The sequence below is a fragment of the Strongylocentrotus purpuratus genome, unplaced genomic scaffold, assembly GCF_000002235.5.
Source record: "Strongylocentrotus purpuratus isolate Spur 01 unplaced genomic scaffold, Spur_5.0 spur5_scaffold_8, whole genome shotgun sequence".
Lineage (NCBI taxonomy): Eukaryota > Metazoa > Echinodermata > Echinoidea > Camarodonta > Strongylocentrotidae > Strongylocentrotus > Strongylocentrotus purpuratus.
In genome coordinates this window covers 31,374,931-31,395,687 of record NW_022145614.1, presented here as the reverse complement: position 1 = coordinate 31,395,687, position 20,757 = coordinate 31,374,931, and the positions used below count along the sequence as shown (strand labels likewise).

The 20,757-nt window shown below is 37.3% G+C and overlaps 1 protein-coding gene across 2 annotated transcripts; it reads left to right on the top strand.

The window, feature by feature from the left end:
• Positions 1 to 49: 49 nt before the first annotated feature.
• On the top strand, positions 50 to 15,543 carry LOC584468 (sialate O-acetylesterase). 2 transcript variants are annotated; one of them, XM_784326.5, is made up of 10 exons: positions 50 to 380; positions 2,634 to 2,780; positions 4,306 to 4,490; positions 4,829 to 4,967; positions 6,103 to 6,307; positions 7,358 to 7,527; positions 8,870 to 9,003; positions 9,895 to 10,046; positions 12,429 to 12,624; positions 14,318 to 15,543. In XM_784326.5, exons 1-10 carry the CDS (start codon positions 266 to 268, stop codon positions 14,594 to 14,596), a joined length of 1,722 nt encoding a protein of 573 aa, XP_789419.3. In that variant the 5' UTR covers positions 50 to 265; the 3' UTR covers positions 14,597 to 15,543. The 2 variants fall into 2 exon arrangements, with proteins under 2 accessions (XP_789419.3, XP_003728359.2); XM_003728311.3 differs by lacking the exon at positions 6,103 to 6,307 and adding an exon at positions 5,849 to 6,056.
• The last annotated feature ends 5,214 nt before the right edge of the window (positions 15,544 to 20,757 follow it).

Below are 20,757 nucleotides of genomic sequence, written 5' to 3'. Positions count from 1 at the left end.
GTACTGTATGTACAAACGGAGCGCGGAGGCCGGAGGTTGAGGAGGAACAAAGTACAAGTACACTACGTACTACAGTACTATATTGCCTTGGCCTGGATTGATGGATCATTCCCATTTTTGCCAGCTTTGCTGCTGTTTCACGTCAATCATTATTCTGTGCATGCCATATGTTCATTTTGTGTCAGTGGGCAAATTTAGATCCAGGCATTCTCTTTTGTGACCGTATATTCAGGGGTGTTTAACTCTCAATCTCATATCGGCCAACATGATCGCATTTCATAATATCCCCTGCTCTGGAAAACGAATGCTATCGGTGTGGTTTTGTTTGTTTATCCTCATCACTGCTAAGATTTCACATTCTGCAGCTGCGACTGTTCAAGGTATTTTGTAAATAATTTCATGTTCATTTTGAATTTGACTTTGTATATAACTCTAGATTCCAAATAGCAATATTTTTATCAAATAGGTTTTTTGTAAAATATGCACTTCGCTTAACTTGTATGAATTTGTTATTATATTATCTCATTTTCTTTATATTGTTCATATTTTGTCTGAAAATCCCTCGTATCCATCCAAACTTCCAATAGATTAATATAAAATTGTGGCAACATTATCTTCAACAGTCCAAGAATATAGTCACATGAAAGTATGAATTTCCCTCCTAAGTTTTTTGTGGCATAATTAAAATACTGCTTTCATTTTATTTCATTATCTTCTGTAAATTTTTATGTGCATGTACATGTAGATCTTCTTCTTCTTCTTCCTTTTCCTTTTGAGTACAGACCTCTTTACAGAGTATTATCGTACTATACTGGGGGTGTGTGCAGGTGGACCACTACACCAGGGGCCGTATTCTGAACCCTGTGTTATCTCTAATATTGTTGTATCTTTGGAGATAAGATAAAGTTGGTATTCTGAACACTGTTGTAACTTTTGTTGTATCTTTTCTCTCATCTCTTTAGTCGCGCCTGCGTTCAAACTTTGGTGCGCTTGTAATTGTGCTTATTGGTAATGAAATAGCGCTTAATCCTCATTTGCATATGCGCACAAGAGAAAATATGACAAGATAATTGGTATTCTGAAAATTGTTGTATCTTTTAACTTATCTTATCTTGCATGGTATTTACAACAATATTTACAACAGGTAGGGGGTTGTTGTATCTTTCGTGGTGATATGATGGTGGCAATATTTCTTGCCCATAACAGAACCAACTTCGTGCCAATAGACGAGTTAGAAGAAGATTGTGCGTTGACCGGAAACATCACAGATGAGAACTTTCTAAGAAATGACATGCTAGGATATGACGATTTTTATGCTCTCATCAATAACCAATATAGTGAAAGCGTGATTTATCTTCATGATCCACATGCCACAGCGCATATGATGACGCGCGTAGTAAGCCCTCAAATAACTAATTACGCCCAAGATTAATATGTGCTAGGCGCATCTTCAGATATGGCATAAAGTATTCCTATTGGTTGACCTACTTATGCTTATATAAAACAGATTTTGATTGGTAGGGTCCATACAATTGGGCGTGTCAACAGTGGTCAAAGATAAGATAGAGGCGGTCCTTCAAGAGATAACACAGGGATAAAATGATGTTCAGAATACCAACTTACAACAATATTAGCACTGTGTTATCTCTGGAAGATACAACAAAAGATAACACAAAACTTGCAACAAAAGATAACACAAAACTTACAACAATGTTCAGAATACCACCCCAAGGTTTCCCCCTACTCTTATACGAATAGTGCAGTGGGTTCTTAACATGCAAAGGTAGTGCCTCTTCTCTACACGGGGCCTCCATTTAATGTCCTATCCGAGGGACGGATAGTGTTTTTCCACTTGACATAACCTGCGTCTATGAACAAGGGAAGGGGCACGTTAACACACAACGCGGGCTTCATCCGCCTGGGTGGGAGTCGAACCCGGGATGTTTGGTTCAACAGACGGACGCTTTACCGACTGAGCCAACTCACGTACCTCCTTCGATCTAAAGACATGACAAAGATTTTAGTTGTTGTGTAGTTTGTATGTGCAACATTATATCCTGAAATTGGAGCTTGGTCTAATAAGTTTTTAGGTCAATGACTTGTAGACATCAACTTATTTTTTGAAAACATCTAATTTACATAAAACAAATCTAGTCTTTGTCTGAGTTCGCAGAACTGCAGACATGGTTGAAGCATGAATGTTGAACTTTTCTCAAATGGAATTAACAAATAATTCCCTTGATATGGGGATTAGAACTGGTTTATGAAATTTAAATTCCTCCTCCTTATCTTTATTGATTGTTGGCTTTTGTGTTATCTGTTGACCAACTCAATTTCGGTCAGGGAATTTTAAAGCTCTTTTCATTTTCCCAATTGGTTAATTAATGAATGTTGTTTAAATGGATCAGTACAGTTTAATTGACTGCATTATTCTTATGAAATCATCAAGTTGTCGTGCTTCATGATTAAGTTTCTTTAAGAAGAAGGAAGATCTTTGTAAATAATTGTCTTTTTTATTAATTTCATTTCATTGTAATGTGCTACTATAAGTCTTGAGTAATACAAATTGATAATATCATACATTATGTACACATTGTGGTGGAGTAAAAGTTTTTGTGTCATTGTTTTTTCAGATGCATTCAGACTTGCAACATACTATTCAGACCATATGGTCCTACAGAGAGGCCCAGACAGTGCAGTTATATGGGGATATGCTGTCAAAGGTGCACAAATAACAGTACTCTTCAAAGACACCAAGTACTCCACTACAGCTAATGCAGGTATTAAATAAGTCCAGAGAATTTGTTACATTGTAGACATGCTCGATATCTTTTGAATTTCAAGATGAAATTTCTTGAAATGTTATGAGTCTTCATTCTGAACCGCTTTTCATCTTCCAGATGATTCTCACCATGTTTGTATCTTTGGAGAATAACTAAAAGGTGAATCAAAGTCTATACATTGCATAAAAAAGTGTACCCAATTTGGTAGTTCCTGACTAAAAAGTCATAACCAATATGACTTTGAAATTGATTTCATGATGAAGAGTAACTTATTTTATGTCCAATAATACCCTATTCATAATATTTCTTCCTCAGATGAATGGCCACCAGGGTCTTTAAAAAGTGTTCTCAAAATCGCCTTGTATCAAGTGTAGGTCACGTCACATACACATGCTTCTTTGGTCTTAAATCCTTTTAAAAGTTAAATTATGGTGACACGACATTTGCTCCTGCGACAATTGCTCCGGGCTTTATTTCGTCTAAGATGTAGGGTTAGGGTTAGGGTTTCAATAGGGTTTTATGTTAGGTTTAGGGTTAGGTTTACGGTAGGGTATAGTGTTGAATCCAGGGTTGAAGTTAACCATTCGATTAGTGTATGAAATTTACAGCGGAGCAATTGTCGCCGGAGCAAATGTCATGGAATCTAAATTATGCCTTGTGCTTGAATGCTTGAGTGCTTCATTAAATTATTTTGAACAGTCTATAATAACCTCTTATCTCATGATACATGTATATCAGTGAGAACGTTACCTTATAAGCAAGGGATGCGACTGAAGTCAAGATTGTAATCATCATAACAAAGAAAATATCATAAATTTTGATTGAAATAATCATTTCCTTGAGTTTGAGATGTTATTAACACCTATTTTTCCTTGACTGCCTAATAGTCGATGTAAATAAATGTTCAGTCATCCTTGGCAGCAAAACTATGAAAATGGTTTCATAAGACAGAGTATTAGTTATCCTTTAAAATGAAATAAGATTCAAGGTCACATACCTGTACCTTATTACTTTTTAATTAGAAGCTACCAAAATTGGATATACTTTTTTATACACATATATATAGTGGAATCTTTATCCCAAATGAATATGGCTTTTCTCCCCACCTCATTCTCACTTCCTCACTCTCCATCCCCCTCTGTCCCTCCCTCTATCTCTGTCTCGCTCTCTCTCTTTCCCTTTCTCTCTCTTTTTCTTTATCTCTCTCTTTCTTCCTTTTTTCTCTCTCTTTCTACCTTTTTTCTCTCTTTCTTCCTTTCTCTCTCTTTTTTCCTTTCTCTCTCCTCTTGCTCTCTCTCTCTCTCTCTCTCTCTTTTTCTTTTTCTCTCTTTTCTCTTACCCTCATTTTCTCATTTTTTCATTCTCACTTTCCATCTCATGTTATGATTTACTTTTTTTCCTGATCATATTTTTAAAAAAAGTTAAAGATTTCTTCACTCGTTAATGTTACATGGTTAGTGACCTTTCTCCTAAGCATGTAGATCTATCGTTTATTTTCTTTATTGTTAATATACATTTACAGCTTCTTTCACTACTGAAGGTGTATGGCAAGTGACCCTTGACCCCCAACCTCCCAGTGGCCCCTTCACCATCAAGGTGACCTCAAACAACCAAGGAGTTCAAGAGGTCATTCAACTTCAAGATGTTCTCTTTGGAGATGTTTGGGTTTGCAGTGGACAAAGTAACATGGCATTTGATGTAAAATCTGTAAGTTCATTTGAAGCACAGATCTTGCTTTCTTTTACTCTTGTCTCAAACAACCTTTTCATGTTTTCTTCTTCACACACATACACTTTAATCAGACAGAAGAGCATCAATTTTAGTTTACAGTAAATGAGATAATGGCCATCTGGTTCCAAACAGACTAATTCTTACATTTCAAAGATATGTAAATTTTCATTAGTTTATTGCTTAGCCTGAGGAATCTCAACCATGGTCTATAGAAAAAACATAATATTCTATATAATAATGCATTTGATACCTTCAATTAAATTAAATTTTTTACAGCTATAATGCTTTTAATTCATTTTTTTCCTTTCTACCAGGCATTCAATGGTACTGAGGCTCTTCAGGAGTCCTACCAGTACAATCTTATCCGAGTTCTTGCAGTGTCTGAGGTAGAATCAAATGTACCGCTCTATGATCTTCAAAGTCTTTACCAACCATGGTCTTTGCCTAATCCAGGTTAGTACCATTACAATAATACACTCACTCACTCACCCACTCACTCGCTCACCCATTCACCTACTCACCCACCCACTCACTCACCACCTACTCACTCACCCACTCACTCACCCACTCACTCACCCACTCACCCACCCACTCAACCACCCACTCACCCACCCACCCACTCACAAAACCACTCACTCACCCACCCACTCACTCAACCAACCACTCACCCACCCACCCACCCACTCACTCACTCACCCACTTACTCAACCACTCACCCACCCAGTCTCTCACTCACTCACCCACTCACTCACCCACCCATCCACTCACTTCACCCACTCACTCACCCACTCACTCATCCACTCACTCACTCATCCACTCACTCACTCACCCACTCACTCGTTCATTCATTTATCTATTCATTCACTTATTCTTTTATTTATTCATTTGTTCAGTTTACTTCAGGTAAGAAGAGGGTTTCCATACTGAAATATAACATTTGTACTCATGATACCTGGTCAGCATCTTCTGATACAATGTATTGTGATACCATAGAATTGTAGCCTGTACTATTTATATATACATTAAACAGAGGCATTTTAAGTTAATTAATGAGAAGAACAAGACTGTCTCCTCTTTGTGGACAGTACTGAGAATATAAGGAGCTTGAAAGCAGAATTAATGTGCATGAGAAAACCTGGCTGTGATGGATGTGGGCTAAAGTGAAGATAATTAACATTAATTTCATTTTAGAAAAAAATATGTTTACCAAATCACTCTATGACTTTTCTTCCTTGATTTGCCTAAAAATGAAATTACTTAACAAGCTATTATGTGTCTTTATTCTTTACTAAGTTTCTAATCACACTAAACCTATTTCTAAATCTATCTCGTAGATTCTCTGGGTGGTCAGAATACCAACTTTGAATTGTATTTCTCTGCCGTTTGTTGGTTCTTTGGGCGAGACCTTTACGAACATCTTAAACACCCTATTGGTTTGATTTCTACCAACTGGGGTGGTACGCCTGCGGAAGCATGGTCATCTCCTGAAGTGCTTAAAACCTGTAATATTTCATCGCCAGACAGAAAGGAAGACAGTGACAGGTAACCAAAACATGCAAACAAATAATTATTTTTATCTATCTTGTAGATTCTCTAGGTGGTCAGACTGACAAATTTGACTATTTCTCAGCTGTTTGTTGGTTTTTTGGACGAGACCTTCATGAACATCTTAAATACCCTATTGGTTTGATTTCTACTAACTGGGGTGGCACGCCTGCAGAAGCATGGTCACCTCCTGAAGTGCTTAAAACCTGTAATATTTCATCGCCAGAGAGAAAGGAAGACAGCGACAGGTAATCAAAACGTGTGAACAAATAATCCTTTTTGTGCCTTTGGGTTTACAAATTATTATCATACGATAATTTAGGTTTTTATTCTTTGTGTCATTGTTGAATTTTGGCTATTAAGTACACCTAGCAAAGACAGAAAATGAACAATATCTATAGTTAAGATTTTCAAATATATATTCAATATAAGTTTACCTTTCATATATCAAAATGAAAAGAAATTAATCTTCTTTAAGATGTATGCAATTGAAATCATAACATTCATGCATGCATAAGCATAGCCATTTAACAGTAAATCGGTCTCTGAAAGAATATTGCAAAAATTGGGCATCTGGCCCTTCAAATGTTGATGATCATAAGAGGTATCCTGCACCTCGTCCATGATGTTGGGTGGAAATGAGAGGCTTCTTGACCGTGCCTGTCAAAACCATGGAGTCCTGAGACTACTGTTGACATCCAGAGCTCAATCCTCCTTATTGCTTCTCATTATTTTGTTTCCATTGGTGATCAAAAAATTCTTACAGATGCACATATTCATTAACTTTTGAATGGCTGCTTTTCGATGCTTGCAATTTTCTCAATCAGACCTTCCAGTGGTTAAATGAATGTGCACATCCAAGTGTGAAAGTTAAAAAAGAAAACATTATACATGAGAAGAGACTGTCATCAGATATTTTCTCTTAATGACTCCTTGGTGATTAAGTATTGACAATTGCAACTTTGGTAACCTCATGTGGTAGCCTAAGCAAAACGCTGTTGATATATATTTCTTTTGATAACTTTGCCTTCATTCTTTCATTTCTCTAAAAAGTCCATACAGGGCTTCATTTGTCAAAAGAATACATCAAACACCTTTTCACTATGGCTACCAATGTTACTTAAGCGTTCACTTTTGAAGGCCCTTATCAGTAAATGTGTTTACATATCTTGTATCTCATTTTCATGGATATTTCTCTCTACTACTAGCAATGCACACTTGTCTGTTGTTTTTGTGCTTATGTATTTAAACATTCCAGATGCATTTTAATAATATTTTTATTTTTTGTACATTCATAGGTTCGGTAATCAAGTCAAGTTGAATAAGACATCGCCATCAAGCATGGAGAAGACCTACATTGGAAATGTGTCGCATCTTGTTGGGGGACCGCAGGGTCATAGTGTCCTCTGGAATGCCATGATCCACCCACTCCTCAATATGAGCATCAAGGGTGCTATCTGGTATCAAGGTAAGAATCACTGGTTGGTGGGCCACAAGGTCATAGTGTCCTCTGGAATGCCATGATCCACCCACTCCTCAATATGAGCATCAAGGGTGCTATCTGGTATCAAGGTAAGAATCACTGGTTGGTGGACCTCAAGGTCATAGTGTCCTCTGGAATGCCATGATCCACCCATTCCTCAATATGAGCATCAAGGGTGCTATCTGGTATCAAGGTAAGAATCACTGGTTGGTGAACCTTAAAGGTCAAAGTGTCCCTGGAATGCCATGATCCACCCACTCCTCAATATGAGCATCAAGGGTGCTATCTGGTATCAAGGTAAGAATCACTGGTTGGTGAACCTTAAAGGTCAAAGTGTCCCTGGAATGCCATGATCCACCCACTCCTCAATATGAGCATCAAGGGTGCTATCTGGTATCAAGGTAAGAATCACTGGTTGGTGAACCTTAAAGGTCAAAGTGTCCCTGGAATGCCATGATCCACCCACTCCTCAATATGAGCATCAAGGGTGCTATCTGGTATCAAGGTAAGAATCACTGGTTGGTGAACCTTAAAGGTCAAAGTGTCCCTGGAATGCCATGATCCACCCACTCCTCAATATGAGCATCAAGGGTGCTATCTGGTATCAAGGTAAGAATCACTGGTTGGTGGACCTCAAGGTCATAGTGTCCTCTGGAATGCCATGATCCACCCACTCCTCAATATGAGCATCAAGGGTGCTATCTGGTATCAAGGTAAGAATCACTGGTTGGTGAACCCTAAAGGTCAAAGTGTCCCTGGAATGCCATGATCCATCCACTCCTCAATATAAGCATCAAGGGTGCTATCTGGTATCAAGGTAAGAATCACTGGTTGGTGGGCCACAAGGTCATAGTGTTCTCTGGAATATACTATGATCCATCCACTCCTCAATATGAGCATCAAGGGTGCTATCTTGTATCAAGGTAAGAATCACTGGTTGGTGGACCACAAGGTCATAGTGTCCTCTGGAATGCCATGATCCATCCACTCCTCAATATAAGCATCAAGGGTGCTATCTGGTATCAAGGTAAGAATCACTGGTTGGTGGACCTCAAGGTCATAGTGTCCTCTGAAATGCCATGATCCATCCACTTCTCAATATGAGCATCAAAGGTTCTATCTGCTTTGGCGTGAGATGGACCTATAATACAAACACACCATTTATGGATATGATTGTGTTAAAGAATAAGAGCCTATAAATAGTTGAGCTGTATTTGGTTTTGTTTTGTTGGTCGTTGGGACAGAGCATAGTGATCATTACGTCATCTCTCTTTAATGTGATCGTTACTCCATGTAACATATCTCTCTATATATGACACCTCTTCAGGTGAAGATAATGCTGTTCACGGCCCATCCACCTACAACTGCCTCTTTCCTCAGATGATTGTGAGCTGGAGAAAGCAGTGGTATTCCGGCACTGGAGGAGTCATGAATCCACAGTTTCCTTTTGGCTTTGTGCAGGTAGACCACCTTACTTTAACCTCATAAGACCTATTCTGATGTATGAAGTGGTAAAACCATGGATGGTAATGAGCAGCAAAGGTCCTATGCAAAGCGTTTTGCATTTAGATCATTTAAAAACTGCTACGGATCATGCTTAACTTTTCTTGAATTGTCGTACCTAATTTGAAGAATGAGACCCATTTCATTTTGTGTGCACACAGATTTTTCAGCCTGGGGACATTTGCCAGGGCAACAATATTTCCAGGCTTTATTTTGTCAGGTTTAGAGTTAGGGTTGTGGTTAGGCGGGGTTCAACACTTACAGGCACCCAGGACACATGGGCGCCCAAAATCTAAGTCTGGACCCCAACATTTTGAAGTTTTTACATAGGGCTCGTACACACAGACTGTATAATGGTAGATGTGGACCCCATTGCAGAACAGTTGTTATAGAGCTCGGGTTATGTTAGTGTTAGTTTTTGTAGTGTTTGATCAGGCGTTGAAAGTAGGAATTTTTTTATTATAGCAAATTAATTGACTGGTGAGCGATTGCTGTAGTAGCATGTGTCATAGAATCTAATATAATCGTACAGTAAAAGCCCACTGGAATATTTTGAGAGAACTTTTTTTTTATATGATGTTTAAAATTGATGACATAGAAGTGCTATTTATTCTGTGCAATCTCTGTATCCACTGAGAATCCTCGACTAGAGTCAATTTGATGAAGCTTTTTCTATTCCATCAATAATTATGATTGAGCTCATGCAGGCTTTTATTTTGTGGTAATTATTAGAGTATGATGAAGATAGAAGTTAAGGAACATCTTAGTTATAGATTATTTGGCAGTGACATAGGTATATCCGGTACCTACTATTGTAATCATCCTCTGCCTGTTGTTTTCTTGATGAAGCTCTGTAACTCAGAACACCCTGGCAATGCTAACTTCACTTCTCTACGTTGGCACCAGACTGCAGACTACGGCTATGTCCCTAATCCACTCATGCCAGATGTCTTCATGGCAGTAGCCATTGATCTACCCGATCTCAAATCACCCCATGGACCGTAAGTTCTTGTCTCATTCATCATCATCATCCGGTAACCCTTTTGAACATGCCTGGTGTCTCGACCTAGCCTCTTGACTACTGAATACATTTATCCCTCTCAGCTTAATACAGGAACCATCTGTTTTTTTGTAATTATTATTATTTATTTGGCATTTCACACATACAATCGAAGATACAATAGAATGGCAACATAGGATACAAAGTATGAAACAATAAAATTGACTTCCCCTGCTGCACCTGCTGAAGTTGTCTGGAAGGAAAAAAGGAATGTGAAATTCCTGTAACTAGTAAGTTTTTTCTTCCGACTCCAGGAAATACAGTAGGGGATGCCTAAAATATTAAACATAATTAGATTAAAAACAGACAAAAACAACAACCTATTGATGATAATGCATGTACATAAGCTCGAAAAATTGCAATATGTTATCTCGGGTGTCACTGACATGTCTGTCTATGTGAAGCAAAAAATGAATTTTTAGGAATAAAACTAAACGGTCAGTCTGAGATGTGTAATAGAAACAATTATAATGAGGAAAAATACAATCAATTTCCTAATATTCAAATTATATAATCAATATTAATTATATCCAAACATCAACTGTTGATGTTTGTAACATGTCTTCATAGTTTATTCAAAGTAAGATTTTAGTTGGTTAAGAAAAGAGGGAAGTGAGACAAGGACAGCCGCATCCCTGAGTGAGAAGGGTAGGTTATTCCATATTCTTGGGAATCTTCGGGTTGGAGACAGGAATAAGACCTGTGTTCTTGATGGGAGATGAACGAATGTAAGGTGATCAGGGCGCCTACTATTGACTTGCAGACTTTCCGACATTGATTCACATCTGATGTTTCTAGATAAGCACTTCATTATGTATGCAAATAGAGCATAATCCCTTCGGTTTCTGTAGACAATGAGTTGCATGTATCCCTTGTTACCTTGTTACCATTTATGACACCTGGGTGGAGAGTGGCAAATGAAGATTAATACCTTAATGCAGATACTCTCCTGAAGGAAGAATGCTTTTCAAAGTAAAGGCTGTGCATTTTAACCACACCAAATATATATATATATATATATATAATTGAACATCTAATATGACAGACTGACATAGTATTGTTTGTTTGAAAATTCATCCTTTCAACAGTGCATGTGTGTGTCTTGTTACACAAAAGAAACCTGCGAACAAAACAGAGTTATGTAAATATATGTAAAAAGGATGAATACAAATAACCTTTGTATGCTTTCATCTTTAAATCTACATTGCTCCTCCATGCCTCCTACAATATGGATATGGAGAGTCATATTGAAGCCCACACACACACCCACACACCCACACACACACAGAGCAAGGCACATACCCACCCTACACATGCCTGCACATACACACATAAAGTGCTGTGCCTGAACTTTAAACCCATGACCTTTGAACCTTCATCCCATGACCTTTGAACCTTCATCCCAGTGTTCAAACCACTCAACAAATTCTTTTTCTATGTAGCACATTTCACATTCTCATATTGCATTTCTCTGCACTTTCTGTAAACGCTCTGTTAAATTATTATCCTAGCTTTATTATCTTAGCATAACAAGACAAAAATAAAATCAGGTGTGAATTAATTTTCTAATCGTAGTTGAAATAACATGGTATTTTTGGTGAGGATTATTGATTCTCATACGAGAGGTTCCAGGTTTGATCCTTGTCCAGTGCTTCCATGCCTTAATAAAGGTTTTTCCCTACATTTGTCCCTTTCAACCAAGGTATATTAAATATGTCCCTGGCACAGGGCCCGCAGGAAAAGCAGTATTTATACCGATGTGGATACCGTGTATAAGGTGCACCTTTTTTCCGTCTGCAAAAATCAAAAGTTGGGGGTGCGCCTTATACACAGGTACAAGATACTTTGAGTCCTCAAAATGCTACTTTTTAGTGGTTTTCGATAAGCCTGAGTCATTACGTTTTTTGTGCTAAACGTTTAACCATTAAATGTATATGGGCGGTTTCGATTAACCGTTTTGAAAATACACATATTTTTACAAGGTACCTTGGCCATATAAGACCAAATTATTATTATCATTATTATCAGTTACTAGTAAGTTCACTATCCAGGAACACCCTTGAACAAGCTTGAACTACAAGTTACGAATCCCTGCCACAGGACGGAAATCCTTTGGCAAATCCGCATTTGCCACACTCCATTCAGGTGAGCCAAATGGGTACCTGGTAGGATTATTCCTTGAAATGCACTTTGTGCTGATAACAGCTGCTGGAGCTAAAGCTCTTTGGAAGCACATAGGGATGGTATATCAAAATGTTATATGCACCATACAAGAACAGAATAATATTATCCTTATTCTTTCCTCTTCTCTTCCTTCATCTAGTGTGCACCCTCGTGACAAAGAGGACGTGTCCGCTAGACTGCTATTAGGTGCCCGAGCTGTGGCTTATGGAGAGAACTACACCACCTTCCAAGGCCCGTTCCCTAGCAACATCTCCCATCTTGCCCCAGCTTCTCTCTTGCTTCAGTTCGACCAAGGCAAAGCAAAGCTCAAGATGAACAATAAGGATGGGTTTGATGTAAGATATATCTCATGACAATAGAGTGGTGAAGTGTGACATCATCAAAAATCTATTTTTGGAATTTCTCAATTTTTTTCTTCATTTTCTGAAAGAGCATCAAAAATAATGTCCAAATTATGAAAACCAATTGAATATGTTAAGTATTGGCTGAGATAGGACCATCTGAATAAAAAGATTGCCTATGGGAACTCAGTGTTATATGCTCTGGCTCCTAACCATTAGGAGCCAGAGCATATAACACTGAGTTCCTATGGGAAGTATATTCATTTAGATGGTCATATCTCAGCCAATACTTAACACATTCAATTGATTTTCAACATTTGGACATTATTTTTGATGCTCTTCCGGAAAATAAAGAAAAAATTGAGAAATTCTAAAAATAGATTTTTATGACGTCACAGCTTCGGTACTCTATGCTGTACAACCAGAGACCACCATTTTCACTTCAAGAATTTTTTTGTTGATTTTGAAAATTCAGTGATGCATCAGCTGTGATTCAGTTATATCAAGGCATTACACTTGTACAAATCTGAAACGTAGGTAACATTCACTATTACTTTTTTTTATTTATTTACAGGATTCGACTTTAATTCCAAAATACTACTACTTTTTTTAGTTACATAGTGATTAGTCAGAATTGAAACTCTGTCGGTTTAAGTGAAAAATATTGGTGGGAGAAGTTTGATTTGGAGTGTCTTTATTAGCCAGAAAAGAAATTATGTTTATCAAGTGGTATTTGATGAAATCTAATTGCAAATCTATCACATTTTAATTTGATGGTGTCAGACACTTTCTATTTTCTGTTTCTAAATGATTACTTTTAGGTAATATTTAAATTTAAAATAGTTGTAACATGTATTTCCAAGATCTTGTTCTTGTTTAGTCCTGTGCCTACACATGTAAATGTAGTTACACAATATGATATACCGGTAATAACATGAAATTGGTTGGTTTTAAACTTGCTATTATATATAGACAATCAGGCTCTTTAAAAATAGGGATTTTTTTTCAAAAGACCTTTTTGCCACAAGCTGAATTATTATTCTTTTTTTTCCTTTGACCCTTTTGATTGGTAACTGGAACTCTGATAATACGGAAAGATATTGTCTGTTTGAAACCACTAAATCTGCATCTATAGGCAGTGTCACATAGAAAAAACCTGACCAATCTTGAATAAACCATATTTTAGAAATCTATTTTTTTTTTCATTTACGTCGGTGACAGACTGGTGCCAGACAGGCTACGAATAATCCTGATAACTAAACTCCGGGCTTTTGTTGGGCCATTGTGACATCACACGTTCAATCAACAGTAATGCGCAATTAACGCGTCTCATAAAATGCGCGTTAATATAATTGTGCGCAGGATATGATAGCGTGTTAAAAACCATATGCCAGCCGATCATTAAGTCAAATGTTGACCTTACACTGACCTTAAATTAAGGGGATTATTTCAACATGGGTGTCAGACAAAAAAATCCCTTGAAAAATCCTTTCAAGGGAGAATTATCTTGCTTCATTAGAGGATTTTTGAAGGGAATTTGAAGGGAATTTGAAGGGATTTTTGAAGGGATAATTGATGACAGACAGCCAATTGAGAGGATGATTAAAATCCGGATTTTTGGCCTCTATGTGACACCGCCTTATATGTATTTATAACCTGTACATTTTATCTCATTGATTACCTGTAGGTATGCTGTGCATCATCATTCAATGATTGTCCCATACAAGGCAACACCTCTTGGGTACCAACCAATATCATGAATCTCTTTGACAATGCCACTATCTTCATTGAAGACCCCTGTCCTAGCCTCTCGATGGCCGTCAGGTATATCTGGGCTGATCTTCCTTGTCTGTTCAAAGACTGCCCTCTATATGATGCCGTAAGTCAGCTGCCAGTGCCTCCGTTTTTCTTGCCTGTCAAGCGGCCTGATGAGAATAAGAGAGCACCGGAAATAGAAATCAATTGATGGGATGCGACTTGCCTGGTGGTGTCATGTCATATTCCAAAGGGTAAAACATGATTGCAAGTGAAGTTAGAAATGACCCCCTATTTGCGACCTTTTGAAGGATATTTTCCACCAAAATATTATCACTTTTGGGCTAAAAACGGGTACAAAATGGGCTCTAAATTTAACCTTACTTAAAAATTCACAAAAATTGCCTTTTTTTTGCGGAATGTGTCTTATGCTTTTCGAGTTGAATGTGCCTCATTGAAATAAATGAACTTTTTGTGTGAAATTTTATAGATCATTAAAAAAGAAAGTGACCCCTTCTTTTGCAAAATTTCAAACTATCAAGCATACACAATGTCAATATGAAGAGACACCAACAGGTGTGAAATGTGACATATAATGATAATGATTACATTTTAAGAAAATTTTGTAGGATACTTCTTCTCGTAAGCGCTTTGGGCCGCTCTGGGCCGCTTTGGGAAAAGCGCAGTATATAAATAATAATAATAATAATAATAATGAAGATATGATATATTGTATGAAATAATATTATATGATCTCCGTGTATACAAATGTTTATCAAATTCATGCACAGTACTCTTTTTTTTAGATGAATGATCAGATTTTATTATCTTGAACGCTTTGTAATATTAATGTGAATTTGATGTCTGTTATTTTCTGTTTTTTAAAACAAACTAAGACAGGAAATTATTGTATATTCTATGACTACGCTATTTGCATGTTCCCTTTGGAGCTAGATGTACAGTGCATTCATATATGGTCCATCATATTAAGTCAATTATTAGCCTGCTTGTATTTCCACAAATATTTGTAAACCGTGGAAGGGATTCCACCAAAAACATTGTCCATGTTTGTTTCATAATGGAGAGAAATACCACCTTTTATTTATAGGTGTCATATAGCCTTTTCACACACGGGTAAAATTCTTTAAAGCTGATTAGTTTAAATAATAATAAATAATAATAACAATATTTATAAAGCGCAACATATCCATCTCTAGAGATGCTCAAGGCGCATACAAATAATTTAAATTAATATTTAACATACTTAAGATTAAAGAAATATTAAATGTTAACTTGCTTTAAAGGGCTTTAAACTAATCAGCTTTACATACGACATCATTCACACACAGAAATTTCGGTGCGATCGTTCGTGATTACAACTGCTCTTAATATGCGCAATAGTGCAATTGCGCATTGAAGGTCAGGTCATGTCGAACAAAGCGTGCGCTCCATCCAGTTTAAACACATATAACCGTTCACACACAAAATGTCAAGCTCTCTAGATACGGACTTCGTCTCTGCAGCCTGCAGCCTGCAGCCTCATTTAAACGACGTTCACACAGGGAAAATTTTCTTTAAAGCTGTTTAAAACTGTTGAGTTAAACAGCTTTAAACTAATCAGCTCTAGATACGATGAATTTTAGCTGTGTGTGAAATGGCTGATAGTATCATATGTCAGAACAAGAGATACTCTAAATTTTTAAGGGATATCAAATAAACTGGGCCAATTTGGTGAGATCCTGCAGGGTCAAATGTCGTGGTGGGGGGGGGGGGGGGGGGGGGAGGGGCCAGGTCCTGTCAGCATTCCTGTGTGTTGCACACTTTCGAACCAGAGTTGGTCAAACAGTACTGTTATGGTAGCTATGTTGCCGTCTTACATGGACTTTAATATACAGATATTTTGAATGCAGTAAGGGAAAGTTAATGATGACATGTAATGTACGTACTAAAGTCGAGCTGAAATAAGGTGTAGAGTATATTGGTAAACTTTTATACTGTTTCTCATCATTCACTGAAATATGATCGAATCAATGGAGAACATGTTGTACATAATGCAATCCTTGAAAATATCACTTTTATTTCTTTGATTTTCTTTCTATGATTGTGTTAAGTTCATTGTAGGTTTGTATAGCAAATTTTTCCTTTACTTTATAATTCTTTTAAAGAGTATAGTTGCAAAAACGCTTAGATTTCTGTAATAGTATACAGAATAGGATTATTTGAAGTAGAACTATTTTAGTTAATTTGGGATTGGATTTCTTTGTTTAGCCACAGCAAATGGATTGGATTGGATCCTTGATAATGACATGTAATGCCTGGATTACATTTGCCCCGGACACCGTACGATAAATTAATCTACGATTTTTCGTAGACATATCGTAGGAGGCTACGGGCTACGATGCTTATGTTTGTGTTTACATAATATCTACGAGCATCGTGCAATTTATTGTATTGGCCCTCGGGGGCAGGCCAGGGAAAATCCGTACAGAGGCTGCTCGGAGATTGTATGGAAATCGTGCAATTTGCATGCAGTAGCCGTGCAGTCTCCGCAGCCTCCGCACGGAAATTGTACGGAGCCCGTGCAGCTTCCGTGCAAAGGTTGCGCGAAGAAGGCACGGTGACCGTACAGCAACCTTGCGATAGCTGTGCAATTGCCGTGCGAATGTCCCATGAGTCTACAATCTCTGTACGATTTTTTTGCCCCCATGTTCACCGAAAAATCGTACGGTTGCTGCACAATCAGTGCGAGGCCTCCCGGCGATGCCCGTGCAGGGATTGTGCAATGCCACCTACGACATGTATACGGGCTACGGGCTTACAATTTTTTTCAAATTTGTTTAACTTTTCGCGAAACAAAATCGTAAAGGCTGCGGAGCCCGTAAATCTGTACGACAATCTCACGGCTGCAGGGGATACGAGCAGAATACGGGCTCCGTAGACTAATCGCAGGCTAAATGTAATCCAGGCATAAGTTAAGCCATTGACTACTGAGTTCTTTCATTTCCATAGGCTTAATATAGGATCAACCTGGTGTGTGTAGGCAATGTGTTAATCAGTACTACATGTATATGTTATTTTTAATATATTCTCATTGAGAAGATGCTTCTTTGTCACCTTTTTTAAAACTGCAAAGCAATTTTAGAAGTTAATTAGTGCAATCAATGGATATTTATCGAAACCCTGCAATCAGAATGATAATCACTGGTTGTATTTTACTGATGTATGATTCCATACATGAATTAATTGTGTGTATGTTTAACATTCTTATGACATAATGTGAAGAAACACATTTTCACTTTCTAAGAAGGCTGAGCAAAATTGATCCCAAGTTCGTTCTTATTCGACATGGGTTAGAGAAAATATTCTGGAATATTAGTAGATAATAATTATTGATAATAAATTGAATTTAATTGATTAAAATGTTGATATATAGAGTGACACCACCTGGTCATCTGCTTTATGAGTTCAATAATAAGATACAAGAGAATAGTTTAAATATTTGTTGAATTGTTAATAAAATTCTTTCCATGGCAACAAACTTCAAATTACTCGAGTCCAAATGTAATTTTTTTTATTCCAATTTGTCACCAATGGCATTTAAATGGTAAATCTAATGAGTATTATCTCAATTAAAATATGTAATTTATAAAGTGTTTCTTTTGCACACTTGACTATACTATGTAGAGGTAGATACTTGTGATTGGTAGAAAAGAAAGTCACAACTTGATTTTCTAGTTTTACTTAGAACAGTTATATTTTATTGTTTATCAGAATGAGTACAATTAAAGTAAACTGTACATTACTAAACATTGACATTCTTATATATTCACTATTCCTTACGTGTAAAAGTAATATTATAGGAAATATATTTAAAGTAAAAAAATAATTTTCATTGTCAGCTAATGTGGAATAAATAATTATGTTTCTGTAAGAAGGTTTGAAATAAATAGTACATGTGGTCAGGTCTACATGTTTTTCTGTATACATTGCCTCTGATTTGAATTCATTAATTCTGTTGCCCAGAGTATAGTAAGGATCTCCTTGCCTTAAAGTGACTCGGTAGCATTGCCTCCGATTCTGAAACAAAAATCCTGGATTTAGCTCATGCTGCAATCATAATTATAAACCTTCAGGTCAGTCAGGAATCCCATGACATTTTAAAAGCCGATCGCCTGAAATCGAATTTCATTTTTTTTTTTTCCTAATGGTTTTCATTTTTTTTTTCCCAACAGTTTTAATAAAACACTACAGTCTATTGGGGAAAATGAATATATGGCCGGAAAACCGGTCACTCAAAGATTTTAATTTTTTGAGGCACTTCATGATCATTTTGAAGCGCAATTTTTGTAGGGCTTCAATATTACACCATATCACAGACACTGATAACACGTAGGGCCATGCATCTCAGATTTAACATTGTTAAACGTTGCCATAATCTTCTGTCTTCTGCCTATACTCTTAGTCCACTGCCTAGACTGTTTCCGTGCATTTATATTGAGTATGCGTGAAGAACAAAAAGTGTTTTTTCCTTCAAGTTTCATATAAACATGCTTGGATTAACAATGGAAAGGGATTGGTTGTTATGAGAATGATTTATTAATTAGAGAGCTAGCTAGCTGTACATCATGTTCTTTTCTAATTGTTCCTTTTACTTCCTCTTCTTGTGTTTTCTTTACATTCTCCCCCACCCCTTCTCTCTTTCTCTCTCTCTCTCCCTCTTTCTCTCTCTCTCTCTCTCTCTCTCTAGCTCCCCCCCTCTCTCTCTCCCTCTCTCTCCTTTTTTCTGTCCCTTCTTAAGTTTGAATTGTTAAAAGTGAAATGTGAAATATATATTGCTATTATTGTGTAGTGCATGCAGGCCGGTCTCTATCTGTTTTTGTTTTCATGATTGTATCAAAATATCTTCCCGGTCAAGGTTTCATAACTTGTATCATTTGTAAGTCTATTTCAGTGGTATTTACATAATTCCACCATTCTTCCATGGATTGTATTGTACAATACATTTATTCTCAATAAGAAATGATGTAATTGTCAGAATTAGGTGAATGGTGAAAAAAACCCATTGAGCGCTTGTCACGAGAGGACTGAATAGTCTACAAGCATAAACTCTAATTAGTCATAAACTCTTGAAGGCTTACATAACTGCCTTAATTAATAAGGATATAGACTAATGGAAGAACAAAACTTTCAAATATGCATGATTTACCTATTTTACAAAACCATTTTAGATCTGGCTGATAACTGACACAAAAATTTGAAAATTTCGTTTGGTAAATGTCACTTAAGTGTCTGTACTTGCAGACTATTAGTGTACGACCTCGTGCATACAGCGTACTATCAACGATGAACTACTTGTGTACACAGAAATGCGTAGAACGGACAGAAACCCAATACGCACCACCCCTAACCTCTTTTTAAATTTCCATTCTTTCTTTCTTTTTTTCTTTCTTAGTTCATAGCAGTGGCGGATCCAGGGGGGGGGGGGGGGGGGCCCCCTCTGGCGCTCAAGGGGGGGGGGGATGGGCAAATTCTCGAGGGCCCCCCCAAAAATGTGTTCACTACCCCCCCCCCCCCCCCCCCCCCCCCCCCCAAAAGAGCGACTTTTCGGCCGGCGCGATTTTCCAAATTTTCGGGAGCAAAAAAAAAGGAGACCTTATAGAAGCTGGGCTTGTTAGAGCAAGGTTCCCTAACAGAATATAATACCGGAATGATTTAATTTCTTTAAACAAAAAATACTTAACAACTAAACTACCTTTAATAACAGACTACAAGCAATTACACATGGGAAATATTTACAAAAGAGAAAATGGGAAGATATATAAGGATGGAGAGCGAAAGCGCAAACCAGAACAAAAAAACAACAGAGAAAAGTTGAGAAGGAAGAAAGTTATATGTAGCAGAAAATGGTGATGGGGAAAAAAAGAAGAGAGAGATAGAGAAAAAAAAGAAAAAGTATAATAGAGCGAAACAGAACAAAAAGAGTTTGCTAATAATTGAAGAAATGTTGGTAAGGTAAGGTATGGGCCAGCCTGGAAAAGAGGGGGGGGGGGGGGGGGAGGAGGAGACAATGGAGCAAGACTTGGACTTGATATTAGAGGAGCCGATGGACTCGAGGGATAAATAATTATGATGGGTAGAGAATTTTTTGGGATGGATTGTTGGATTATCGTAGTTTAATGAATGATGGAAGAAAATTCAATATTATATTTTTTTCTTTGTTTGTGTTTTTTATTGTGCGTTAATGTTTTCATTGACTTGCTCCATAACGCCCGGGCTCTTTCATTCACCCTTTATGCTTCTCTTTTCGCATCGAGTTGTTTATCTTCGTAAGTTGTGGACTTTGGGTTCATAACCTATGGCATAATGCATAGG